At 55.7% G+C, this 13,008-nt stretch overlaps 1 protein-coding gene across 2 annotated transcripts; it reads left to right on the top strand.

Annotated features, from left to right (window-relative positions):
- Positions 1-6,194: 6,194 nt before the first annotated feature.
- Positions 6,195-12,568, top strand: dap3 (death associated protein 3). 2 transcript variants are annotated; one of them, XM_088905135.1, is made up of 12 exons: positions 6,195-6,672; positions 7,267-7,479; positions 7,555-7,656; positions 8,305-8,413; positions 8,804-8,896; positions 9,248-9,378; positions 9,989-10,069; positions 10,184-10,342; positions 10,419-10,478; positions 11,419-11,508; positions 11,606-11,723; positions 12,419-12,568. In XM_088905135.1, exons 1-12 carry the CDS (start codon positions 6,271-6,273, stop codon positions 12,502-12,504), a joined length of 1,644 nt encoding a protein of 547 aa, XP_088761261.1. In that variant the 5' UTR covers positions 6,195-6,270; the 3' UTR covers positions 12,505-12,568. The 2 variants fall into 2 exon arrangements, with proteins under 2 accessions (XP_088761261.1, XP_088761262.1); XM_088905136.1 differs by having other exon boundaries at positions 6,609-6,793.
- Positions 12,569-13,008: the final 440 nt, after the last annotated feature.

The raw sequence follows: 13,008 nt of genomic DNA on the forward strand, positions 1-13,008 counted from the left end.
ACGACAGCGGGGGGGGGAGAGATGGAGAGGGGGAGTGAGAGACCCCCGAGGAGCCCTGCGCACCGTGGTTTCCCACGGACAGCTTCGGGCTCGGGTTCGGGTCTTCCGTCTTCCGAAAAGCGCAAACGAATGATTCTGTCTTTATGTTGTAAGTTTATTTTAAGGAGAAGACATTCGTTTCTCGTGTCTGTGTGCAAGTTGTACAATAAACACCCGTGTGCTGGCTTGCGTGGCGCGATGACGCGGCGGGTAGCCAGAACCAGTCACACCTGCGCGGATCTTCGCTGGGCTGACAGCGCGCGCGTGTTGAGCAGGCGCCTGCTGCGGTTATCAGCCGTTTCCCCACTTCCAGACGGATCACAGGTCTACAACACACCGGTCTGCCTCTCCACTCACGCCCACAGCAGCCCAGCAGGGCAGCGTGAAACCGCATCCGTGAGAGCCCGCCTGCGTGTCTACTCGCTCGAGAGTGACCGATTCTGGGTTCAGGGTTCAAATTTGGCAGTACCATTCGGGCTTGGCCGGGTCGGGTCTCAAGGCCTCAGGTACGGTACCTCTACGGCACACACAGTTCTGTAAACATAACCCCCATGTGCAGAGAAAAACTCCTAACACTGCGCGCAGGGCCGAATAGGCCAATACCCATTACTAATCAATATACAGCAGAGAGCAATCAAGCAGTGGGCACTCCTGAGAAACAGCGACCAGAGCTCCTTCCACCACAAGGCCCTGCTGAGCCCAGAGAAGAGCCCCTCAGCCAGCTGGTCCTGAAGCTCACTGACACCAGCCAGCCTCAGCAACACCAGTCCTAGTCAAGCAATCACAGCACAAGCCTGGGACACACACACACACACACAACACAAACTGGAATGCTACAGGACCCTAAACAGACAACACACAAGCTGAATACAGTATCCCACCAGGGTAAGAGACAGCAAAGAGAAACAGACCCTGACCAAGTACAGACTCACTGACCACAGCCTGGACAGAGAAACTGGACACAGACAGATCTGGCTGCCCAGAGAGGATATAATCACTGACCACAGTCTGTCCACAGACACTGGACACAGGCAGACCTGGCTGTCCAGAGAGGACAGGCTGTGCTCCCACTGCCAGCAGGGAGAAGCAGAAACAGAGGTGCACTTTCTGCTGTACAGTGAGAAATACTCTGGGGTTAGACAAACATTCTTCCCTAAAATAACCAATTTAATCCCCGAGTTCCCACACCTGTCAGAACCAGAACAGCTCCCAGTCCTACTGGGAGAGGAAACTCACTCGAGCTGCAGCCCAGTGTGTGATCTCCTGACCACACAGGCTCGAGACAACACAGTGCTCATTCCACAGAGCTCACCACAACAGGAGACCAGAACAAAGGTCAGTACAAACACACACACAACTCCACTAACTGTCCCTGACTGGACTCATGTTTTTGTTGTTTGTTGCTACTGAGTTTCTGTGTTTATGTGTTGATGTTTCATTAATGGCTTTGTATCACAGCACACATTGAAAATGACTATTTCATTGCACTTGTGCATATGACAAATAAAATGTACAGAACTGGACAGTGGAGACGGTACACACTCACACACAAAACTACAGTAACTGTCCCTGAGTGGAGAGTGGAGACAGCACACACACACAGACTGGACAGTGGAGACAGTACGCACACAGCTACAGTACAGACTGGACTTTCAAATATAGTGGAATGTTAAAAAGGCAGAAGGACACTGCGGAATACTAGAATACAATTATAATAAAACTAATTTACTGTAAAAAACATTTTAAATCTATAAATGCACTATAACGTAGCAAATCCGTACTAAAGCTGCACTTATACTGCAATAATGAAGAAAACCTGTAATAAAGCAACATCTGAATTATACTATATTGCAGTACAACTGTAATACAGCTGCAATTACACCACTGCAACTATACTGAACTCTGAGACCATAAGACAGAGGTACATAATATTCAAACTAAGTTCTCAGTGTCTGATAAAGTCTTGTCAGGAATCTTTAATACAACTAGGAAGCAAACTCAAACAACAATCTATCTTGAATATTACCAGACTACTAGATAGACAAACAGATCTCAAAACCTGGCAATAACAACATAGGACCCAATATTAAAATAGAAACAGGTGTCGCTGATGGGTGTCACTGTACTGAGAACACGTAACCAATACTGAAAGACAGACAGGTCTCACTGATGGGAACATCACTGCACTGAGAGACAGACAGGTCTCACTGATGGGACTATCACTGCACTGGGAACACAGGACCAATACTGAGAGACAGACAGGTCTCACTGATGGGAACATCACTGCACTGAGAGACAGACAGGTCTCACTGATGGGACTATCACTGTACTGAGAACACAGGACCAATACTGAAAGACAGACAGGTCTCACTGATGGGAACATCACTGCACTGAGAGACAGACAGGTCTCACTGATGGGACTGTCACTGCACTGGGAACACAGGACCAATACTAAGAGACAGACAGGTCTCACTGATGGGAACATCACTGCACTGAAAGACAGACAGGTCTCACTGATGGGACTGTCACTGCACTGAAAACACAGTGAGCACACAGGACCAATACTGAGAGACAGACAGGTCTCACTGATGGGACTGTCACTGCACTGAGACCACAGGACCAAGACTGAGAGACAGACAGGTCTCACTTATGGGACTATCACTGCACTGAGCACACAGGACCAATACTGAGAGAGAGACAGGTCTCACTGATGGGACCATCACTGCACTGAGCACACAGGACCAATACTGAGAGACAGACAGGTCTCACTGATGGGACTGTCACTGCACTGAGCACACAGGACCAATACTGCGAGAGAGACAGGTCTCACTGATGGGATTGTCACTACACTGAGCACACATGACCAATACTGCGAGAGAGACAGGTCTCACTGATGGGACTGTCACTACACTGAGCACACAGGACCAATACTGCGAGAGAGACAGGTCTCACTGATGGGATTGTCACTACACTGAGCACACATGACCAATACTGCGAGAGAGACAGGTCTCACTGATGGGACTGTCACTACACTGAGCACACAGGACCAATACTGAGAGACAGACAGGTCTCACTGATGGGACTGTCACTGCACTGAGCACACAGGACCAATACTGAGAGACAGACAGGTCTCACTGATGGGACTGTCACTACACTGAGCACACAGGACCAATACTGAGAGACAGACAGGTCTCACTGATGGGACTGTCACTACACTGAGCACACAGGACCAATACTGAGAGACAGACAGGTCTCACTGATAGGATTGTCACTACACTGAGCACACAGGACCAATACTGAGAGACAGACAGGTCTCACTGATGGGACTGTCACTGCACTGAGCACACAGGACCAATACTGAGAGACAGACAGGTCTCACTGATAGGATTGTCACTGCACTGAGAAAACAGGACCAATACTGGGAGACAGACAGATCCCCGAGAGAGGGAGAGACAGCTGTGCAGGAGCACTGAGGGAGAGAGACAGCTGTGCAGGATTGCCGAGAGAGAGAGACAGCTTTGCGGAACCGCAGAAAGAGAGACAGCTGTGCAGGACCACTGAGAGAGAGAGAGACAGCTGTGCAGGATTGCAGAGAGAGACAGCTTTGCGGGACTGCAGAAAGAGAGACAGCTGTGCAGGACCATTGAGAGAGAGAGAGAGACAGCTGTGAGGGAGACAGCTATGCAGGATCAATGACAGACAGACAGGAGTGTGGGACCACTGAGGGACAGACAGACAGCGTGAGGGAGACAGAGAGAGGGGAGAGCGCAGAGGCAGGAAGCACAGAAACAGAGAGCAGCCCGACACGGTGAGGAGAGAGAGATGTAGTAAACAGCACAGACCCCCCCCTCTCCTCCCCTCTCTGCACACGCTGTCCTGTGAAATTCAGATACGCCACAACACCCCGGCGCCCAGGTCTGCAGCCGGAGGAGAGCCCTCAGACCGCGCCGCTGTACGCCCCCCCCCGGTCCACTCCCTCTTCCTGCTGCCCGGCTACGGCACCAGCAGACCCCCGGCCGGCCCGCTGACCCCCGAGAGGTCCGGAGCACGGGGATTCTGTGCGCACACGCACGCTGGTCTTTTTACCACGTTTCCCCTGCACACCTGTCCACGCGTGACGCCCCCTTTGCACACTCGGGTGGAGGAGGCCGGGCCGATCCGGCTCGAGCCCCGCACCTGCCCCGCACCTGCCCGCGACCCCCGGCGGGGTGGCGGTGACGTCACTGCGCCGTGGGGCCGCCGTGAACAAGAGTTTTGCGGCCCCGCGTGGGGCGCCCGCTCCTGTCAGGAGTGACTCCGCTCACTGTCACGGCTGCAGCGTCCCGCAAGAGTTCGCAATTTTGTCTTGCGTGGCTACTACGACAGACGACAGCGGACGTCGGGTGACGCAGCCACCATCCCTGCCCCGCGACCCGTGTTTTATCCACACGGAAACCAGGGCCAGGGGGGTTCTGGCAGCCGCGAGTGAGCGGACTCTCGGACCCGGACCCGGCAGGCCCCCCCAAAAAAACAGGAGGTGGGCGACCCCCTTCGCCAGCCGTGAGGCGCTCCGCCCCGCCGTTTCCCCGCTCTCCGGACCCTCCAGCGGTGCCCGGGGGGGGAGAGCAGGCTTGCCCCCCGTGTTAGTAGCCCCGCTGGGTCACTCCTCTCGGACCCGGACGGGGCGCAGAGCCGGCCGCCTGGTCCCCCCGCTCCACAGTCCAGAGCGCACACTGGCGAAAACAAGTCGCACCGTCCGACAAAACGCGCCGCCTCGTACGTTTCTCTCCGGGCGCAGGGACACGTATGTTTACTGTCTTAATCCCAACCTGCCCAGCTCCTCGTAAAATGAGGCTACACAGGTAATAGCCAGGACTCGGGCTGCTTACGGCGCAGTCCGCGAACAAGCGCCGCTGCAAGGAGGCGAGCGGCAAAGAGGGCTTCGTCAAGGGCTACAAGCATCCAGATATTTCTTAAATCTGCGTCCCCGACCACATTTTTTTTTACCTCGTTTCCAATCCGAGCGGCGTTCACATTATCAATCCAGCGCCGTCTGAATCAACATCCTCCCATCTGACGGGCTGTGGAAATAATGGCAAAAGACGGCGGCGGTAACAAATCCGGGCTTGATGGGTTCTCTCCCCCCCCCACCCCAACAAATTCCCGGGTTCGGCCCGGAAAGATGCGCGTCCGAGGCGGTGGGACAAGCCCAGGCGGAGGGGCTCGGCGATCCGGCCGGAGCCACGCACACACTGTCAGACCCGGGCGCCTCGCCGTCCGAAGAGCCTTCAGCACGAAAATCCCCAATTCCCGCAGAAACACGAGTCATCCGGGAGAGATCCCGGGATCGGCGCAGAAATCCTGGCGTGGCGCTGCCTCACCCTCTGTCCTCTCCCGGTCCCTCCTGCGTCTCGCAGGGACGGCTGGGGTCTGTCATGTTCCGAAGGATTTGGGTATCGTCGGGGCTTTTTTCCGCTGTCCAACCTTCAATTGGTCCGTGGGCTCGGGTGTGTGTGCGTGTCTGTATCTGTATGTGTCGCGTTGTGCGTGGATATATCTGCGTGTGTGTCCGACAGCTTCTGTTATTCTCGCTCCGAATTTCTTCATAGAAAAGGCAAAACTCACCCAAACCAGGAGAAGGGGGGGGGGGGGGACAACAAAACCCCCACCGACAACAGCGAAAGTCACCAACACGCATACACATACACACACACCCCCCCAAAGAAACTGAAAACGCTGATTGGGGGCACAGAAAAGGCAGCGAAAACTAGCAGCGAACAAAATGGCGGCCGCGCTGTCGAGTAGCCCCGAAATGGATCTCCCCTCCTCCTCCTCCTCCTCCTCCTCCGGCGCTTAGCGGTCTCCGCCGTGTCTCTCGCCCGCTCCCGGAGTCCCGATCCGGGCTTCCATCTCCGAACCGGGCCCGTGTCCTCGTCGTCTCCCTCTCTCTCTCTCTTTCTCTCTCTCTCTTTCTCGCCTCACACTCACGGCACCGGCGCGACCCGCATTTGAAAAAAAGCAGAGGCCGGCATCGGCGGATCGGGATCGATCCTGTCAATACGAGTCCGGGGATTTCTCGGTCAAAGAGGCCGGGGGGGGGGAGGCGGTGTGTGAGTGTTGTGTGTCTGGTGTGTGGTGGTGGTGGGGGGGGGGGAGAGAGAGAGGAGGGAGGGGGGTACACATACACACACGAGCGCTGTCTGTCCCTCGTTTTTTTTTTTCGAAATTATTTATTTATTTAGCCCAGCCAAGATGGAATCTCGCATTCCCAGGATGCTGTTCGGGAATGTTCTGCGCTGTCTGGGAGACGGGAGGGAGGGAGGACTCCTAACGTGGAAAGGCTCTCTCTCACACTCACACACGCACACACGTGTTCTTGCCCCCCAAATATTTATGTATTTCCCCCCCCCAAAACACGCACCAGACGACCGTGGCACCCTCCCCTTCACCCTGCGGGCCCGTGGGCACCTTGCGCGTCGCTCACCGCGCAGAAACAAACAAGCCCAGGCTCTCCGCGACGCGAGAGAGGAGGGGAGGGTCGCTCCCCAACTGCGCAGGCTCCATGCCCCTAACTCCCACCCCCCGCTCTCGGGTAACTCTTCCCCAAACAAAGATGGCGGCACCCATGAGGAAAACACCGTGACCTGTCTTGAGGTTAGCGGAGGAGAATTTGTCTTTTACCCAGGGGCTGACTAGGAAGCCCATAGGGTTCCGGAGTGCGACTGATAAAGCCGTGACGGTGTTTTCTTTTAGCAGGAAGGAGTGCGTCCTTTAGGTAAGGATTTTCGAGAGAATGGATGTTCCTCTTGCTCCGCGCTGTTTTTGCAGTCCGGACGCCTCCGAAAGCACCACCGGAGGATTTAAGGGCGGTCTGGTGAAAAGCAGCCCTATCGGCACCGCCAGTTCACACCTCTGCGTGCTGAATCCACGCAGGACACAGGAATAGCTTGTGCGGGTGCGCTGATCCGTCTGACCCGCCGTCGGTGAGCAGGAGCTGCTCCCGGGTTCGACTCGCGTGTGCGCCAGGCTGCCCTGCTCCTCGGGGTCACCCCACTGCGAGCCTGTTCAGCGGCAGACAGCGTTACACGTGTGCCACCTCTCTGGCTGGTCTTTCCTGTAAATAGGGCAGAGCAGAGGGCAGTCCAGCCCAGGTGCCACAGCGCCCCCTAGAGACCGGGTGCCCAGGCAGGGGTTCGGATCAGCACCGGGCCCTGTCAGGAGAATAACCCTGTCTCTGTCTCTGTCCAGATCATGGCTCTGTCCAGGCTGAGCCGGGCCCTGGGCCGCCCGCTGACTGCGAGTGTCTGGCCTTCCTCGCGAGGCCCGCTGGGCGTTGCCGTGGAAACCGAGCCCATGCCCCAGGCCGCCGGGAGCCGCGCGGTCCAGCTGCAAGCCGCCAGTCCAGCAGAGGCAGCGGCCGGTGGCAGCCGGGCCATCTTCAGAACCTCGGAGGCGGACCCGGTGAGTGGCGCCGGTCCGGCGACAGGGCGGCGCTGGTGTCCGATTCCCTGACTGACGGTGTTCCTGTCCGCGCAGGGCCAGCACTCCGAGCGGCACGCCGGCCAGTTCTACACACTGCCCCCCGCAGAGGTGAAGACCCTGTTCCCCCACGGCCTGCCGCCCCGCTACCAGCAGCAGGTACAGAGTCTGGGCCTGTGTGAGTGCGAGTGTGTCTGTCCAGTGTGTGTGTCTATACAGTGTGCGAGTGTGTCTGTCCAGTGTGCATGTCCTTACGGTGTGCGAGTGCATCTGTCCAGTGTGCGAGTGTCCTGGGTGTGTCTGTCCAGTGTGCGAGTGTGTCTGTCCAGTGTGTGTGTCTATACAGTGTGCGAGTGTGTCTGTCCAGTGTGTGTGTCTTTACAGTGTGCGAGTGTGTCTGTCCAGTGTGCGAGTGTCCTGGGTGTGTCTGTCCAGTGTGCAAGTGTGTCTGTCCAGTGTGTGTGTCTACACAGTGTGCGAGTGTGTCTGTCCAGTGTGTGTGTCTATACAGTGTGCGAGTGTGTCTGTCCAGTGTGCATGTCCTTACGGTGTGCGAGTGCATCTGTCCAGTGTGCGAGTGTCCTGGGTGTGTCTGTCCAGTGTGCGAGTGTGTCTGTCCAGTGTGTGTGTCTATACAGTGTGCGAGTGCGTCTGTCCAGTGTGCATGTCCTTACAGTGTGCGAGTGCGTCTGTCCAGTGTGTGTGTCTATACAGTGTACGAGTGTGTCTCTGCAGTGAGCGTCTCTGTCCAGCGTGCGAGTGTGTCTGCAGTGAGCTGCACCTGTATTCACAGTCTCTCTTTCTCAGATCCAGACGTTCAATGAGGCGTGTGTGATGGTGCGGGAACCGGCGCTGGAGCTGATTGGATACCTGAAGCGGGCCGATTACTCCCAGCCCAGCCTGCGCTACGTGCTCTGTATCCTGCACTACCCCCCGGCACATACAGGGGGAGCTCTGACACTCTCACTGTTGCTGCCCCTGTGCTGTCCGGCTCCTGTTTCTGCCCCAGTGTTGCTGCCCCTGTGCAGTTCAGTCCCTGTTTCTGCCCCAGTGTTGCTGCCCCTGTGCAGTTCAGTCCCTGTTTCTGCCCCAGTGTTGCTGCCCCTGTGCAGTTCGGTCCCTGTTTCTGCCTCAGTGTCGCTGCCCCTTTGCTGTCCATCTCCTGTTTCTGCCCCAGTGTTGCTGCCCCTGTGCAGTTCGGTCCCTGTTTCTGCCCCAGTGTTGCTGCCCCTGTGCTGTTCAGTCCCTGTTGCTGCCCCAGTGCCCTGAGCGGACGGTGTGACTTTCCTTGACCGCTGTGTGTGAGATGGGGAGAAGGGCAGTGGGAAGACTCTGTCTCTGTGTCACGCTCTGCACTACTGCAGCTCGCAGGGATGGGTGATCCTGCATGTTCCTGATGGTGAGAGCTCTGCTGCGCGCCGCTCGCCCTCTCTCACTCTCACACTGCACACACCCTCACTGCTGTGGTACCTCTTACACCACACACACACACACACGCACTCTCTCACTCTGTGCACACCCCCACTACTCCTGTATCGCTCTCTCACCCTCACTGCTCTGAAACCTCTTACGCCACACACACACATTCTCACACTGAGCACACATTCTCACCACACATCACACTCACTGCTCTGAAACCTCTTACGCTACACACACACTCTCTCACCACACATCACACTCACTGCTCCTGTGCCATTTCACCACATCTCACTGCACACACCCTCACTCTCTCTCCCTGTCTCCCTGCCAGCTCACCTCTGGGTGAAGAATTGCCGTGAACTCTTACCCTCCTCTTCCCGCCCCTCTCGCTTCGATCAGCCAATCCAGGCCTCGCAGTGGCTTCGCAACTTCCGGGTCACCAATGAGCGCTTCCTGGCGCAGGTATAGCATCTATATTTCATAATAATTCCTTACACGTACACGGCACAGGTCTGGACACTCCACTCAAAGCGCTTTACGGGTCATGGGGACTCCCCTCCACCAGTGTGTAGCCCCACCTGGACAATGTGATGGCAGCCATAGTGCACCAGTACACTCCCAACACACCAGCTCTCAGTGGGGAGGAGAGCAGAGTGATGAAGCCAGTTCAGAGACGGGGATTATTAGGAGGCCATGACTGGTAAAGGCCAGGGGGAATACTGGCCAGGGCACCGGGGTTACACCCCTACTCTTTTCGAGAAACACCCTGGGATTTTTAATAACCACAGACAGTCAGGACCTGGGTTTTATGCCACATCTGAAGGTTGGCACCATTTTTTACAGTATAGTGTCCCCGTCACTATAATGGGGTATTAGGACCCACACAGAGCGCCCCCTACTAGGCCCACTAACTGCTCTTCCAGCAGCAGCCTTAGCTTTCCCAGGAGGTCTCCCACCCAGGTACTGACCAGGCTCGCTGCTGCTGCTGTGAGCTGCTGGCTGCTGGTGTAGTACAGGACAGGCAGGGCTGTGGTCCCCACCTGTCACATCCCCCCTCTTCCCTTCTGGGCAGATCAAGACGACTCGGCAGTACGTGTGGAGTAAGAGGGAGAGCACCGACGCCGGCCGGCCACTAGGGGAGCTGGTGGACCAGGTGAGGCTGGGGTACCCCCTGGGGCGGCTGGGGGGGGGGGACAGCGTGCGCGACGAGCCGAGCGAGCAAGCTCTCTCCCCCCCCTCTCTCTCTCTCTCTCTCTCCGCGCCGCAGGGCCTGACCCGCGTCAAGAGCAGCAGCGACGTGGCCTCCGCCCTGATGAGGGAGCTGCGCGGCCAGTGTGGGGGAGGGGCGTTCCGGCTGGCGGTGGCGGTGGACGGGGCCAACGCTCTCTGGGGCCGCACCACGCTGCGCAAGGAGGACAAGAGCCCGGTACGGCCCTCCCGCGCCCCCCCCTCCTCCTGCCCCTGACCGTGGCCTTTGAACCCTCGCCTCTGTCTCTCCCCAGGTGGCCCCCGAGGAGCTGACCCTGGTCCACAACCTGAGGAAGATGCTCAGAAATGACTGGGTGAGCACTGAGCACTTTACAGTGTCTTCACTCTGAATTCAGATCCCATTCCCACTGGATTCACACGGCATTCAGATCTCATTCCCCCTGGATTCACACGGCATTCAGATCCCATTCCCCCTGGATTCATATTTCATTCAGATCCCATTCCCCCTGGATTCATACTTAATTTAGATTTCATTCCCACTGGATTCACACGGCATTCAGATCCCATTCCCACTGGATTCATACTTCATTCAGATCCCATTCCCCCTGGATTCATATTTCATTCAGATCCCATTCCCACTAGGATTCACACCATCTTCGCTGTGAATTCAGATCTTGTTCACACTGGATCCACATTTGCTCCAAAATCCGTTTAGATATTAACAGTGTAAAAAATAATTCTTATTGAATTGAAGTAAAATGTATTCACCCTGCCTTTAGACAGGATTCACACTGAATTTAGTGTCTTCACTCTGAATTCAGATCCCATTCCCACTGGATTCACATGGCATTCAGATCTCATTCCCCCTGGATTCACACGGCATTCAGATCCCATTCCCCCTGGATTCATATTTCATTCAGGTCCCATTCCCCCTGGATTCATACTTAATTTAGATTTCATTCCCACTGGATTCACACGGCATTCAGATCCCATTCCCACTGGATTCATACTTCATTCAGATCCCATTCCCCCTGGATTCATATTTCATTCAGATCCCATTCCCACTAGGATTCACACCATCTTCGCTGTGAATTCAGATCTTGTTCACACTGGATCCACATTTGCTCCAAAATCCGTTTAGATATTAACAGTGTAAAAGATAATTCTTATTGAATTGAAGTAAAATGTATTCACCCTGCCTTTAGACAGGATTCACACTGAATTTAGTTTGGTTTTAAACTTGAAATTGAAATTGATGCAGTGCTGATACTGGATCTCTCTCTGTCCCTTCAGTGTGGGGGGGCTGTCATCACCACGGTGACCCAAACTGGCTCACTCTACACCCCCCGCTCCGCATACCTGCCCCAAGAGCTCCTGGGAAAGGTCAGAGGTCACTCTTGCGTTTTCAGACCGGCCTCTCAGGTGAGCATGGAGGCCAGGGGAGCTGACCGTGTCTGTCCTCTCCCTCTCTGTCCTCCAGGAGGGGTTCGAGGCCCTGGAGCCCTTCGTCCCCGTGCCAGTGTCCGAGTACAGCCAGAAGGAGTTCGAGAGCTGCTATCAGTACTACCTCGACCGGCACTGGTTACAGCACCCACACAGTACGCCCCGCCTGCCGCTGGTGTGACCCCACGAGTGTGGGTGTGTGTGTGCAGTGTGCAATGTGGCTGGTATCTCTTCCCTGACTCTGTGTGTGCAGTGTGTGAGTGTGTGCAGTGTTGCTGGTATGTCTTCCCTTGCTGTGTGTGTGTGAGTGAGTGTGTGCAGTGTGGCTGGCGTCTCTCCCCTGACTCTGAGTGTGAGAGTGTGTGAGAGTGTGTGAGAGTGTGTGAGTGTGTGTGGTGAGTGTGTGCAGTGTTGCTGGTATCTCTTCCCTGACTCTGTGTGTGTGCAGTGTTGCTGGTATATCTCCCCTGGCCATGTGTGTGTGCAGTGTGTGAGTGTGTTCAGTGTTGCTGGTATGTCTTCCCTGGCCATGTGTGTGTGCAGTGTGTGTGCAGTGTGTGGGTGTGTGTGCAGTGTGTGGGTGTGTGCAGTGTTGCTGGTATCTCTTCCCTGACTCTGTGTGTGTGCAGTGTTGCTGGTATATCTCCCCTGGCCATGTGTGTGTGCAGTGTTGCTGGTATCTCTTCCCTGGCTGTGTGTGTGTGAGTGAGTGTGTGCAGTGTGGCTGGCGTCTCTCCCCTGACTCTGTGTGTGTGCAGTGTTGCTGGTATGTCTTCCCTTGCTGTGTGTGTGTGTGAGTGTGTGCAGTGTGGCTGGCGTCTCTCCCCTGACTTTGTGTCTCCCCCTGCAGGCCGCACAGAGGAGGGCAAGAAGGAGCTGATATTCCTCTCCGGCAGGAACCCCTCGGTGCTGGAGAGGCTCTGTGGCTTCCTGTGATGTCTCTGGCCGTTTGGCGCTGTGTTGTATCTGAATGACTTTGTAATAAAATGTTTAAAAGCCATCAGCGCTGTGTGCTGTGTGTTGGGGGGGTGAGGGTGCAACTCATAGTTCAGGAGCTTGAATCAGAGGATCTTACCTCGAACACTCTCTGTCCCTGTCCTCTCCATTCCTGTCCGCACCCCCCCTGCCTTCCTCCTGCTCAGGAAAACACCTGCCAGCTCTGAAACACCCCAGCAAGAAGAGAGAATCCAGAGAAAGCTCACCAGCCTGCCTGCTGCTCCGACTGCGGTCCTCAATGTGCCCCAGGCTCGTTTACATACTGTGGGGGACGGGGCCTTGTCTTGCTACACAACAGAGCTCTGGAATTCTTTCCCCAGGGGTCTCGGAGAGTTAGCTCCCCCGTGTGCCTTTAAATCTGGCCTCAAGCCCTTTCAGAAAGGCCTGTGCCTAATGAGTGACTGTCTGCTCTGTTTTCTCATTTCGGCACTTCTAAGTGCTCGT

This window comes from Atractosteus spatula, chromosome 25, assembly GCF_055471065.1.
Source record: "Atractosteus spatula isolate fAtrSpa1 chromosome 25, fAtrSpa1.hap1, whole genome shotgun sequence".
Classification (NCBI taxonomy): domain Eukaryota; kingdom Metazoa; phylum Chordata; class Actinopteri; order Semionotiformes; family Lepisosteidae; genus Atractosteus; species Atractosteus spatula.